This window comes from Cuculus canorus, chromosome 1 (assembly GCF_017976375.1).
Source record: "Cuculus canorus isolate bCucCan1 chromosome 1, bCucCan1.pri, whole genome shotgun sequence".
In the NCBI taxonomy this organism is placed as follows: domain Eukaryota; kingdom Metazoa; phylum Chordata; class Aves; order Cuculiformes; family Cuculidae; genus Cuculus; species Cuculus canorus.
The window spans coordinates 98,321,520-98,334,791 of record NC_071401.1 but is presented as its reverse complement, the minus strand read 5'-3'; the positions used below and the strand labels follow the sequence as shown (position 1 = coordinate 98,334,791).

General features: G+C 36.9%; 1 protein-coding gene across 9 annotated transcripts in view; it reads left to right on the top strand.

The window, feature by feature from the left end:
- The window catches only part of MAP3K7CL (MAP3K7 C-terminal like), a 44,040-nt gene extending 31,363 nt beyond the window's left edge, over positions 1 to 12,677 (top strand). For all 9 annotated transcript variants that reach the window (XM_054056641.1, XM_054056636.1, XM_054056637.1 and 6 more), the window contains 2 exons: positions 1,639 to 1,754; positions 9,808 to 12,677. In XM_054056641.1, the coding sequence (XP_053912616.1) occupies positions 1,639 to 1,754; positions 9,808 to 9,988 (297 nt within the window). In that variant the 3' untranslated portion in view covers positions 9,989 to 12,677. The remainder of the gene's footprint in view (positions 1 to 1,638; positions 1,755 to 9,807) is intronic.
- The last annotated feature ends 595 nt before the right edge of the window (positions 12,678 to 13,272 follow it).

Sequence of the window (13,272 nt, the reverse complement as noted above, 5' to 3'; positions counted from 1 at the left end):
TTGCATTCTTGGACTAGAGCACTGAAACTTCTATATTCTGTCCTGTTAAATTTATGCTTATTATTTGGGTGGCTATATGAATGGTACTATTGCTCATCCACATTGAAATGCAATTAAAAGCCTTTTTCTAGGAACCAGTTTCATGAAGTAAGGGATTGCCCTTTTCCTGGAATCCCAAATTCTCCAAGCACAGAGAAAATAAAACAATGTGCTATGAAATAATTCTGCCAGAGCATTTTTCACGTTTAGAACATAGAAAACGAGTGTCTGTTTTATAATTTCTAAGGTAATTGTAAGGTCCACACATTAGTTACATCACTACATTAGGGTACTTCTGAAGCCAACTTAGTCTGCCTGCTTGATAAAAATATTTGTAATCATTGTCTCTGAAAATGTTTAGTAACATTTAAATTTCCATTTTAGCTAAAAAAAAAAAAAGGCTTACAAGATCTTAAATAGGAAAAGTCTGAAGACTTGTGCTTTTATTTTCCTAAAGATGTCATTGAAGGAATATTATAATAGAGAAGAGTCAAAGCAGGACAACAAAAAATAAAAAGTGATCTACTTATATTATGAAAGGCAATTGGGTGATCTTTAACTGGACAGTAAATGAACTATTTTAAGTGCTTCCTTTTGCTTCAAACAGGTGGCTCAAGCGTGCTATTTGGAGTTCATTTACAGTCAATTGATTCATGGCTAATAACTTAAAAATACTACACTTCCTGAAAGTATTATAGCCAAAATGTGACAGTCAGGTCTGAAGCTTGAATGCAGTTGCATTCATTTTAAGGAAAAAAAGCACTGACATTTAACCAAATTATATTTTCAAGATGTTGCTTGAAATTCATATGAGTTGTCCCAGGACAGCATGGTTTTATTCACCATATTTATTGCCTCTGGTGTGAATTGGAAAAACATTAAAATCTTCCTGCAATAATGTTGGTACTTAGTTTAGGAGGTGCTTTTGCCTTCAATATGGTTTTTTATCTGATTTTTTTTTCTCTTTATTGCTGTCATCTTTCTACTTTCAAATCATCTCCCATCTACATTTGCAAATGTAGCTTATTTAATTCTTATAGCATTTCTGCTAGCTAAGTATATTGCCTTCTACAGGAAGTAGAGATGCAAAGAAACCAAGTATGATCTTGAGCCAACTACTCACAGCTTGAGGCATTGTTGAGATAGAACCCAATAGAACCCATCATGAAATCTTGGCTTCAGTCAGCAGTAAAACTCCTCTTGAGTCCAGCAGAATCAGCCCCCCGGTGTCCCAATTCGCAGTTCTGTCCCATTTAGTAATGACCTGGAAGAAGCATTGCATCTATGAACGAAACAGGGCATTTAGTCAATAGCTTTCCGTATCTTTTCTTCTCATCTTACACAACTGGAGAATAAGTGATAGTTTGCACTCAAATTACGGTTACGCTCAGTGCTGCAATTTCTGCAGTGTTTTTTTTCCTCTCTATGAAAGGCCATCACTAGGAACATCTGGCCATATCCTGCAGTTGGGGTGAAAGAAATATTCTTTAAGCATTCTCACAGGAATTAAGAACAATATTGTATCTTTCAAAATACATATTTTTTCATAATATTTCATTCAAAATCAATAAATATATGTATTTTCTTCTCTTCTTAAAGCCACTGCCTCCTTGTCATGACTCTAAGGAATCCATGCAGGTGTACAAACAGCACTGCAAAATAGCAGAAGAGTACCATGAGGTCAAGAAAGAAATTGCTCTGCTGGAAGAAAGAAAGTGAGTAACTTTCTCAAAGTATTGACTGTTCTAAATTCTCTTTGTAAAATCTTGTTTTAAACATGAGGGTTCACCTGCTATTTGATGATGCGGCACAACAGTTGGGCTACTGGTCTGTAGGATCAACTGAGACCACTAAGGAGACAGAGTTGTCATAACTTTGGGCCCTCATTTATACAGATGTCCCTTTCAACCTTCATTGACAGCCTCCAGGTCACATAACAATCTAGGTCAACTGGTACAAATCCCCTTTTCAGTTTTGGGAATATTTTTTATCAATTTAACTTTATATGTTTTAAAGAAGAGCATAGTGGAGTCTCAGCTTGGTTTAGAGTACGTGACAATATTAGTAAACATTTTCTGTGAGATGCATTATCTCTCTGTACATTGACATTTTAGGTGTCCATATCCAACGTGCGTAGGCTGGAGACTTTTTTTTTTCTTGTCTGTCGCCTATACTGGTACTCCAGTCATCTTTGCATGACTGTTAAATGGCAAAGTGTACTTTGTGACTCTCAGTTCTTTTCCACAAGAAACCTGAAAAAGTAATTCAGAGAGGAAAGAGGGTGAGCAGCAAACGTTTTTAACAGACAACCAGCCCCAAGGAATGACATGTACTGCTAAGTAAACTTTCAAATACTTTATTTTTACATTCACACTGAAGGTGACTTCAAGCAGTGTCACTTTCCTTGGGCAGAGCTACCTCAGTGTCAGCTCTGAGACTTCTTGTGGAAATGAAGACCACACCATCATTCCTCTGAATGCTGCTTGAACAGAAACATTTGTAATATAACAACAGGGGTTGAAAGAGCTCTGTTGCATAATGGGTTTTGAGTAGAAGGTGGACCACTGTATCTGTTTCATAGCAGTCTTCACAGAGCTGAGCATGCAGTTCAGCCAAGTTTGCATCCATGAGAATTTTCAGCTGCAGAAGCAAGCTGAGGGAAGGGAAACTGGTGAAATCTTGTAGTCTTACAAGTAAGATAGCCAAACAGCTCCTTGAATCCAGACTATGCAGGGTAAGAAAGTAAGACTTGTCCTTATCAGGGTTGTTGGCTACAAGTACAATATAGTTAGTTCTTGCCTAAAGCATTGGAACTAGTTGAAGTTTCCCACTACAAATTCCCTTCCACTCTAAGACCTGTGTGGCACTCTGTTGCTGACATGTTGGTGTGTAAGTTAAAAAAGAAGAAAAAATAATGAGAAGTGATTAACAATATATTGTCCCAGTGTTTGCATTTGGTTAATCATTAGTTAAACTTGGCCAATCAAAAGTAATTTGCATTTTATAAAAAGATGTATTGAAGATAATTAACTCAAATAATTTTGCAATGATTTGTCAAATTTGATTGTATAATATAAGGTACTTATATGTGTATTTAACAACCAAGTGAATTCAGTGGAAAACACGTATGTTTGTCTTCTCTGAAAATTCAAACTGAATATAAAATATTAAATAGTTGTTTAAGTGCTTAACTTCGAAAAATCAACAAGGAGCCTTATATATTTGGGTTTTAGAGTCTACTAATATAAATGCATTATAATTACTGATACATCCCTGAATCAGTTACGCACATTGATGAAATAAGCTTGGACCCCTTGAAAACTAGACTTACATATATAATTTTGTATTTGCTAGAATGAAAAAGGGGAAAAAAAGGCATCTAAATGCATTTTTGCTTATGTATGAAGTTTGTGGTACTAGCTGAATTAGGAGTATTTTCTTCTTGGGTACGGCAGGTACATGCACAAAATTGTTTACCTGGGCTGAAAATTGTCCTAATCCACCTCTAAGCCCAAAAGTCAGTCTCTCAGCAGTGGTTATCCTGAGTGAATTAAGGGGATTCAAGCTGGCATTTTCCTTCATTCCACCAGTGGAACAATATGAGAAAGCTTCTACCACTGCTACCTTTGCTGAACCTGTTCTATGGACAGGTTTCATGCTTCAGTAAATATGTTAAAACAAGAGTGGCTGAATACATAATTGTGGTCTAGATATTTACATGCTGTGTAGCAGTGAAGTGCCTAAACATGACATATATCAGTGCAGCACCTTTCACCATCTTCCAGATCTTTTAATCTGAAGAAGTGATCCTGTAAGCACTAGGATTGAAGATACTTAGTTTCTTACATGTTGGTGTACTGCGGTTATTTGATTTTGGGGTTTACAAATCTGCAGGTGCCAACTGAAGCATTTTTCCTACAGATGGGAACTACTTATGACCCCTCGCTCCTGGTAGATTCTCCATTTTGTAGTATTTTGGAGGAGGTCTCGCAATAACTGCCTTTCCCTTTCAGGGTGTCTTTCCTTTCTGTGCCAATCTGTTTTTCTAACACTTTCTAGAAACTAATTGGGACACAGAATAAAGTTTTGTTGAAACTGGAAAGTGGATTAAAAAGTTATTAGGACACATATATCTTTATACACATGTAAGCATACACCACCTGAACACATTAATCTTGATTTCTATATAAAACTAGACAGAAAGGGAGCGTAGGTGTGAAGGCGAAGGAGTAAGCAAGAAGTAAAAGACAGTTTTGGTCTAGTTATCACTGACTTATATCTAAAAAAGTTCTCAACAGTTATAGTTTGAAAGTTGAAGGAAGTTAATGGGGTAGCATGTGATGAATGAAGAGGAGAAAAGTGAATTACAAGGGGTGGCATGTGTCTTGAGTATTCCATTCTCAGAAGGAAAGGATGCTTTGACTTTTCTAAAAAGTCTGATGAGATGCACAGCTTTTAGCCTCAAAAGCAATTACAATCAAATTGAAAAGATGGATCTTTTTTTGCAGCTTTCTGAAATTTGCCCCTCTTGCAGGTGTCTTTATCTCCTACATTTGAATTTGAATGTAGGGAAATAAACATTCACATTTGCCTAATGCACTTGCTGTCTATTGTCTATTTCTTTTAAATATTATTTTGATGAAATGGAAAAACACTTTATTCCCTTGTAATAGGAGCAAATTATTTGTGTAGTGTACTTCAGCATATATTTTTACTAATGGCAGTCAGAAGTGCTGTTGGATGGAGCCCCTGCCAGTGCTCTGAACTTCATCTCCACAGATCAACTCCTGTGGAAATAAAATGCCAAGTCCCACTTGGCAGTGTCTGCGCCTGTGGAACCTCCTGGTAGAACATTGTGCACAGAGAATCCCGAAGGCAGTGATTGTCAGGAAAAGAGCAGAAAATGGTTAGAGCAATTTTTTTTGATTAGTTGACTAGAAGGAAGAAATAATGTTAAGTTAACCTGACATAAATGTCCATACAGGTATTGGAGCTTTTTGGTAAAATAAAAAATGGAATAGCATTAATTCTACTTTAAGCAATTTTTGTTCCAACCTCCAAAGTTCAGTGTCACCTTTTATATATGAAATAACACATGCAGGTATATTTCTAAAGAAGGCATCTTTAAGAAATAGAAAGTTGAATAACATTGTTTTAAAGCAGTCAAAAGCACTGACTTTCTTGCAACTTTTCAAGGGCTTTTAATTCTGCTTAGCTGGATGTCTTTCACTGTGGTGTGAGGATTGAGTATGGCCGAAGTATAGAAAGGCAGTGGTGTGAAATGACAAGGGCTGCTATTTATAAGGGCAAGAACAGGGCTTATTTGCCCCTTTTTCTTGTATGCAAGTATGATTGCTTTGCAAGCAAATGTACTAGGCTGGAAGTAGAAGAGAAGACAACTATTTCACGGGAAAATGGGAAATGTGAGACAAGGTGAGATTGCAGGTTCGAAAAAGGGGAAAACCAAAGGACAAATCAAATAAGAAGGGGAAAGAAGCAAGTCAGGGAGAAAAAGAACTACCAAAAAAGAAGAATTTGAGAGAATTTAAAAGAACATTGGGTCTTCACTAAGCCTCTTCCCATTTATGCCAGCAATATGTAGTTCAAGGGACAAAATCACTCTGGAATGGGAGACATGATCAAAAAGAAAAAAAAGGGTGTGGAAGTGAGAACACATCACATTTAGGTCACAGAATGTAATTTAATTTATGTTCCAGAAACACACATGTATTTCCATAACAGATGCTTTTGGACATCTAAGTTTGGGTGAAAGGGATGGGATGGCTGGTTATTTTGAGCACTTGTTATATTGCTATTACTAGATAATGACTCTGGATTATGTAGTTAAATATTAGAGTTGCCATGGTTGCTAGCTATATCTCATATTCTTAGCACTGGCTGGTTTTCTCTTTTTCCTCCCCCAGACAATTCTAATATAACTCTCCAGAAAATACCATTTGATCACCACCTGGTTTAGGATCACTCTTTTTCTTTCCATAAGGAAAGACCTTTCTAAAGTGTCAAGTCCAGATGGTTTCTCCAGGTACACTATTTCTGGAGTGTCTTTCCCAACACTGTTGTGATAAGTAGCCTTCACACTTTCAGATCCTGCAGAAAAAGATTGGTGTAAAGCATAAAGGCAACCTTTTATCTTAGTAATTTTCTGATTCTAGACCTGATTTTTTATCCTCTTGCATGTATCCAAAATACGTTACTTGCTAAACAGTGGAAATTACATCTTTTTACTTCATCTTGCCCTATTGCAGTGATGAATACTTACAGATCTTTTATGTACTGGCATCCAGGAACTATTTTTTTTTTTTTTTTTAACAGTAGAGTAGGTTGTCTGATTGTTTTAAAAATTAATTAGCACACTTTGATCATGCAAGGGCAGTCTCCTCACACAGCAGTTACCTTACAGGCATTTAGGATTCCTCCTGACACGAAAGCCATATCAAATACAGGAAGAGTAAATGAACTTACGGCTGCTAGAACACACAGACCGCAGATGCATGATCCCGAGTACATTGTTTCCAAAGAGGGGAATATTGTACTTGGAAGATGTTTTCCTTGTGTCCAGAATACGCTTCTCTCCAGATAAATCTATTTATCTCCTTTGTCTGTTCCTTTTCTTGGTATTTATTTATGGTGAGTATTACTGTAAAGGAACTGTACTCTGTATGGTGAGTCATTAAGGCTCGGACAAGAGAAATAATTTCCCTAAGACCATGCTGGTTTTTTTTCTCCTGCTCTAATATGGCTTGTGTTTTATTGATTTATGATGCAAATCACAGTGTTCTTCTCTTTCCATCCCAAACCTTTCCTTTAAAAGAACACTTACTTTACAGATTATTTCAAAGCTTCAAGTACCTCAGCACCATTTTAGAAAATACCTTATCAATGCTGTTAATATTTACACTCAGGGTAACCATTAACAGAAAACACTGATTACATAGTGCTAGATCTATTTTTTTTAAGCACCCATAACAATGTGTAGATGGTGCAAGAGCTTAGTATGGTGTTCTTTAACCTCTGGAAGCTAAGTTCAAATCCTGGATTAGATCAGAAGCAAATGTTAGTCGCTGTCCTCATCCTTTTGTGAGGTTCGTAAACCACACCATTCATGACACTTAGCAATTCCCTGGTACACTAATTTTAGATCCCTGTGGCAGTCTGGCAGTATTTGCCTGAAACATCACCCTACCCTGTAAACAGGTGTTGATCCTGATGGGAAGGGAATAAGTAGGTTCTGCTGACTCAGAAGTGGGCAATTTTACTACCTCAGTACAATGAAATTGCTTAGTGTGAGGGAGGTCCTAAAGTGTGGACTGCAGCAATGAGTGTATTTTGCTCTTAATCCATTTATATTTTGTTAAATAGCAAAATTAAATCCCAGGGAAAAAAAGAGTTATCAGCGCTGCTTGAGTATTGATGGAGAGCAGCATGAGAGCCATGCCTGCACACACCCTCATCTTATCAAATCAGGACTGACAGTCATTAATAGAGCTGTCTGTGTTTGCACACTGTCTGTGCCGCTCCTGGCTCAAGTCCAAACAGAGTAGTTAGTACCATTCTTTAGTACATACATGTACTAAAAGTCCCCATTGAAAATGTTTACCTCCTTTTAAATGCTGTTTACTTATTAGTGTGTTCACTGCATCTCTCTTTAAGAAACTCGTAAGTGTAAGAAAAGTAAGAAAGAATGATTCTGTATTAATCTGTTTGGAACACTTCAAAGTCAACACTTGGTAATATGAAAAAGCTTAATTTAATCCTTCAGTCCAGCATTGCACTGGTGGAATAATTGCAAAGTAATAATGCTGAAGGTCTCTTTCAGTCCAAAGAGACAGAAATCTTCACAAGGAAGCCCTGAAAGACTGAAGTGATTAAAGCTGCTGGACTTCTAAAATCCATTGTCCCTAAATGCATTTCTCACTCTTTAAAGCATACATGCAATTACTCCTCTGTGGCCAATAGTCCCATCATTAAGAGCTGCAATATTGAACTGTCTAGCAAGATCAGTTCTTCTGGGCCAGTTTGAAAATTGATTGATATAGCAAAGAGACATGAATTTGTTAATGGCTTGCTGCTTTTAAAATTTATAAAATTATATTGTGCCAAATGTTAATACGGTTTTGCAGAACAAAAATATATGCTCTTGATATTTTCTCTTGAAGACCGTATTGAACATACCTTTCACCTGGTGAAAAGAAAGCTGCTAAGCGTTACCTCAGTGATATAAAACAAAGCGAACATATTTAGCTGCAGGAGGGCTTTTGTCTGCTGCGACTTTTGGATTATTTAAAATTGTTGTTATGGCTGGTGACTCTTCCCTTCTTCTTTTTCTTTCTGTATGGGAGCACAGTTGGGAGCAATGAGTGTGCCAGGAGTCTCTTCTAACTTGTGACCCCTTGAGCAGCAGTAACTGTAACTGTAAACAGTCAGCTAAACCATGGGCAAACTGTCCTATCACTGAAAGCTGTAGTAAAGACAGAGGAAGATCAAACTGACCCTCAAAGGCTGCCACATAGAAGTGTTTTTGAAAACTCGTGTGCCTACAGTTTTGCTGCTGTATATGGCAGCTTTGCCACTCTAAGTAATGTAAGTGAACAGCAAATACCAAAATGTTATTATTTCATGAATAGCCTGACCTGTGGCGATAGAATTACTAATCTGTAGGAATTTCCTGTCTGAAAGGCTTGACAAGAGAGCTCCTTTAAAGACTGTAGCAAAAGCTATCCACTTTGAAGGCATTACTTCTTCCCACTGATGATCTACAAGCACTATTTTGACATGACTGAGAAATAAAGTCACAGGGCTATGAAGAGTTAAAGATTAACTAATCTCTGCGATAGAAAGATCAAAAGAACTAAGAAGTTCTTAGTGGAGACTTCCTGTAGCAGGGGTGAATAAATGATTTGGCTTAAAGGGGGAATAAAAGCAGGGGCCAAGTGAGCTGCTGGGTAACTAAGTGGAGAGCGATTAGATAGCCTGTGAGTTACTCATGCCTTCGATGTGTTTTGTTTCAAGACCTCTTTTTATCTTAACTTCTGCTGAGGTAATTTCAGTTGATACTAGACGGGAGACTACAGTTTCTGACCAACTCTGAGAATACAGAACACTGAGAACACTAAGTGACTCCATCCAGAAAGAAGCAACAGCTTGAATCCTCCTGTGTCTGCTCTTCAAAAGGCCAGGAGGGGTCAGATTTGCAGCTATATCACTCTTCCCAGTAGTAGGCGTAAACTCTGAACATAAGCACATTATAGAAACCATATATGTAGTTCAGATTCATGTGCCTAGTATTTACTGGAATTGTTTTTCTTTGTAGCAGAGGAAAGGGAACCAGGTGTACTTCACATAATTTACTGATAAAGCTAACTAAGCAAAAAAAACCCTCTCATTTTCTTTCATATATGTTTGATATTGAGAGAAAAATAATACATTGTTATTCTTCAAGCAAAATATTAGCCGTGGTCTCCAGGAACGGGGTTCCCCTCCATTAACTGTGTGTTCAATTCTTATGGAAGTTAGAGATACTTGAAGGTCCTCAGCATTTTGCAGGTTTGGTCACTGAACAGCAAACCTATCACAGATTTTGGCAGCTCCATCTTCTAAAGGGAAAAAGAAAGACTCTAATAAATTAGTTTCAAACAGCTCAGGTAATACCACGTCAACCACCTATACTTCACCTTTAACATAACACAGAAGAACAAATTTTTGGATCCTGCCATTTTTAATCTTTCCTTTTTTTTTTATCATTTTCAGAAAGGAGCTGATTGCCAGGCTGGAACAAGTGGAAAAAGAAAGCATGGATGCTGCTCAGCTGGCTAAGGAGTACGCAGAACTGACAGAGGAGAACCGAACACTGAAGCTGGCCCAGACACAGTGTGTAGAGCAACTGGAAAAGCTCAGAATACAGTATCAAAAAAGGCAGGGGTCCTCATAATTCTGAACTAGCTTATGTGAGGCAGTTAATACAGGATTGGTCCTGTACTAGAAAGAGATTTTAAAATAAAGGTCTGTTTAATATGTTATAATACTTCACCACAGATAAAGAGTATATAGAAGTCTATATTTGATTTAATGCTTGCCAGCCAGTAGCTTAATATAATGGATATTTCATCCATTATATAATGGATATTTTATTTCAAGTAACATAATTGAAGTTAACCTATCCCCATTATATGTTCTAGCAGATCAGGTTTCTTTTCTAAACATATTTCTTCCAATTTAAGAAGATATGGACACACTAGAAAATGATGATATAATTAGTCTCTCTGTTGGGAATTTGGACCATACTAAGGCATACAGCAGGGACAATGTTAATATATGGAATACGTGTATGTTAATTTTAGTTTGGTGAGGATTTTTTAAACTATTTTCCTCATGCTTCGAGTGTTTGGAAGTTATCTTAAAACAGATCTCCTGCCGGGTAAAAGATATACTTTATTATCCCATGTCAGCTTTGTATTGTTGTATAAAATCTGAGAAACTGTACACTAAAAATTGAAGTAACGTAATTATTTTTTAACAAACAAGTGTACTGCCAGTAATAATTTGCAAGTTATAAAATTAAAAGGAGAAGGGTGAGATCAAACTTTCCTTCCTCAAGCATAAAGATAGCTTGAGAGCCTTTTTATTGTACTTTTTGGCATACAAGAAATTAAAAATGAATATATGAATGCTATCATCATGGTTTCCACTGAGAATATGTCACTAGAAGTACTGTTCCTATTTTTCAATCTGTTTTGAAACATGAGTGGCTGTAATCAGGGACAGGAGTTTCCTGATATACAAATAACCTGGAAGTAAAATGTTAGTTTTACTTGCTCTATTTATCCCTGTATTTTCCTAGATCAACAGAAAATTCTTTGTTATACTTCCATTTCTATTCATACAGTATTTTTTTCATTAAAAGCAGATATAGAAAAGCCATTTTATGTTCTGAATATTCTTGATCACCTTGACTTTTTAACTCTGTTTGACAGATGCAGCTTGTTACATCTTTGTGAGGTTGGAATTCAACTTGATGTGTCATTACTACTGAAATGGGTCTCAGTAATTGAACACTATGAACTTAAGATTTCCACCAGAACTTTAGCTTTGATCACTAATCACTAATCTGTTGTAAAAAATTGGATTTTATGTTCATCAGAACATTTCCTGAGGAAGTCTTTTGGCACCAAAATGTTCCCCAGTAATTCCAGCAGCAAAGGTGACAAAAAAATAGAAGATGCCCCTTAATATCTCTGTGCTGTCTACCTACTTTATTATCTGCAGCACAGGCGTGGAAGAAGGCTCCATACTACTGCAAGCGCCTGACTTTGCAGTAGAAAAGCATGAGGAGGTAGCAGGAGAGGACAGCCTTGTCTCCCCTTTTTTTCTTGAGCCACCGAGGTGGGAATATTGCATATTCCCTCACTCTGGCCACTGCAGAAACAGGAGGGGAACTCACTGCTCTGAGGCATATGCTCTCTGCTGGGATGCTCCACGGGCAATCTAACACTGTATTTGTTCCTCTCTCAGAGCACATTGTTATCTGAGGGTCCAGGTTTTGCTCTGTCTTGTGACAGTTGGAGACAAAAGACCCATAATGAATAAAAACCACTTTGGATGTTGAGTCTGGGAGTGCTGGAAAAGCCTTGTGTGCATTTTGTGCTGATGGTAAGCGTATCCTGTACAGATTTCAGAGTTTTGCTTTGAGCACAGGATGCTGCATAATCTGGGATATATTATTTTTATTTGTATTTATGTTTTGAACAACAGGATTGTAATTTTCAAAACTAATTTGCTGATTTAGTCACATATTTTTATATCTAGCCTTGAAAACACTAGCCAGTTTGGTGATTTCATGTAATTCCTTGGAAGCTACACAAAATGCATAAAATTATTTCAGTAGCAGACTGGATTTGGATGCAGATGGATCAGAGAGCAGAACTTTACTTACAGATAACTTTGTTAACCCTAAATTTTTCTGTTTAGTTGCTCCCATTGTGTTCTAGATATCAGAATGATATCAGGTCATATTGTTTGAGAAAAATGAGAGGGAGAGCCAAAGTCATGTAGAGAAGGGAAGCTGAGCATCATTTGTGACACACAGTGATTTGAGAGTAACCAGGGAATATGGCTTTTCTAACCTGTAGAGACTGACCGGTCTGGAATTCTTCAGGAAACATTTTTACAGGTGTATATACACCAAATCTGTGGTGTGGTCCAGCTGCCAGCCTGGCTAAACAGAATTCTTAAAGCATCCCTGACTAATTGAAGTCAGAAATCTGTATTTACTCTGGACTGTGGCTATTTGCAATCAAATTTTCTTCCTACTTGTAGTCATGTTGAAAGTAAAAAATAACTGCTTTGTATCAATGTATTTGCCTGCCAGCGTGGATGCTCGTGTCCCTGAGAACAGTGACTCAGAGAAATTGCATCACAATCCAAATGAGTAAAACTGAAACAGAAGTAGCAAGGAATATAAATTAAAGTATCTCAGGAAAACAAGTTTTTAAGGAAAAAAAATGGCAATAAAATGGGATTCAAAGGCAAGAGAGTAGATAAATGGAATTTTCAAAAAATGTTCATAGGCAAATTAAAATGCAGAAAACTCAATGTAAACCAGAAAATCATTCACATGTTGCAGAGTGAAAATGGCTAGAACAGCCTTCTGAGAGGTAACTGCTGTATCTATCATTCATCTCTTGAGTTTTTTATCAAGAGCATAATAATGATAAGCATTTTCATATTCAATAAATTTTCAATTTTGACATGCTGGGTTTTTTTCTAGTTATTAATTTGAACTGTGTTGCTTTGCTGATTCAATAGCTGAGATGAAGTTTTTAAAGAAAATATTTGTTTGTAATATTTATGCAGTATTTTCCAAATAGATAATATGATTTATGGCCTTCTGTATTTAAGGAGAGACCTTGAATTGTTCTGTTAATTAGGTCTCTTGTAAGTATAGCACTGTAAAAAATCTTATTATACAATTATTTCAAAGATGTTTTTACATCGTATTTCGCCCAAGAACCTAGAAGTCAATTTCAGCTTTTGTGTTCAACTGCCAATGGAACATTCAGTTTTATATCTTCCAACTACAGCCCGTGATGACTGCAGTTGTATTCAGCAAAACAGCAGGACAGTCTGAGGCTTTTACTCACCAGTGAGGTCAGAAGGGAAGGAAAGGCACGTGAAAGGCTCAGATGACAACAGAAGTTGCTAAACATATACAGCTAC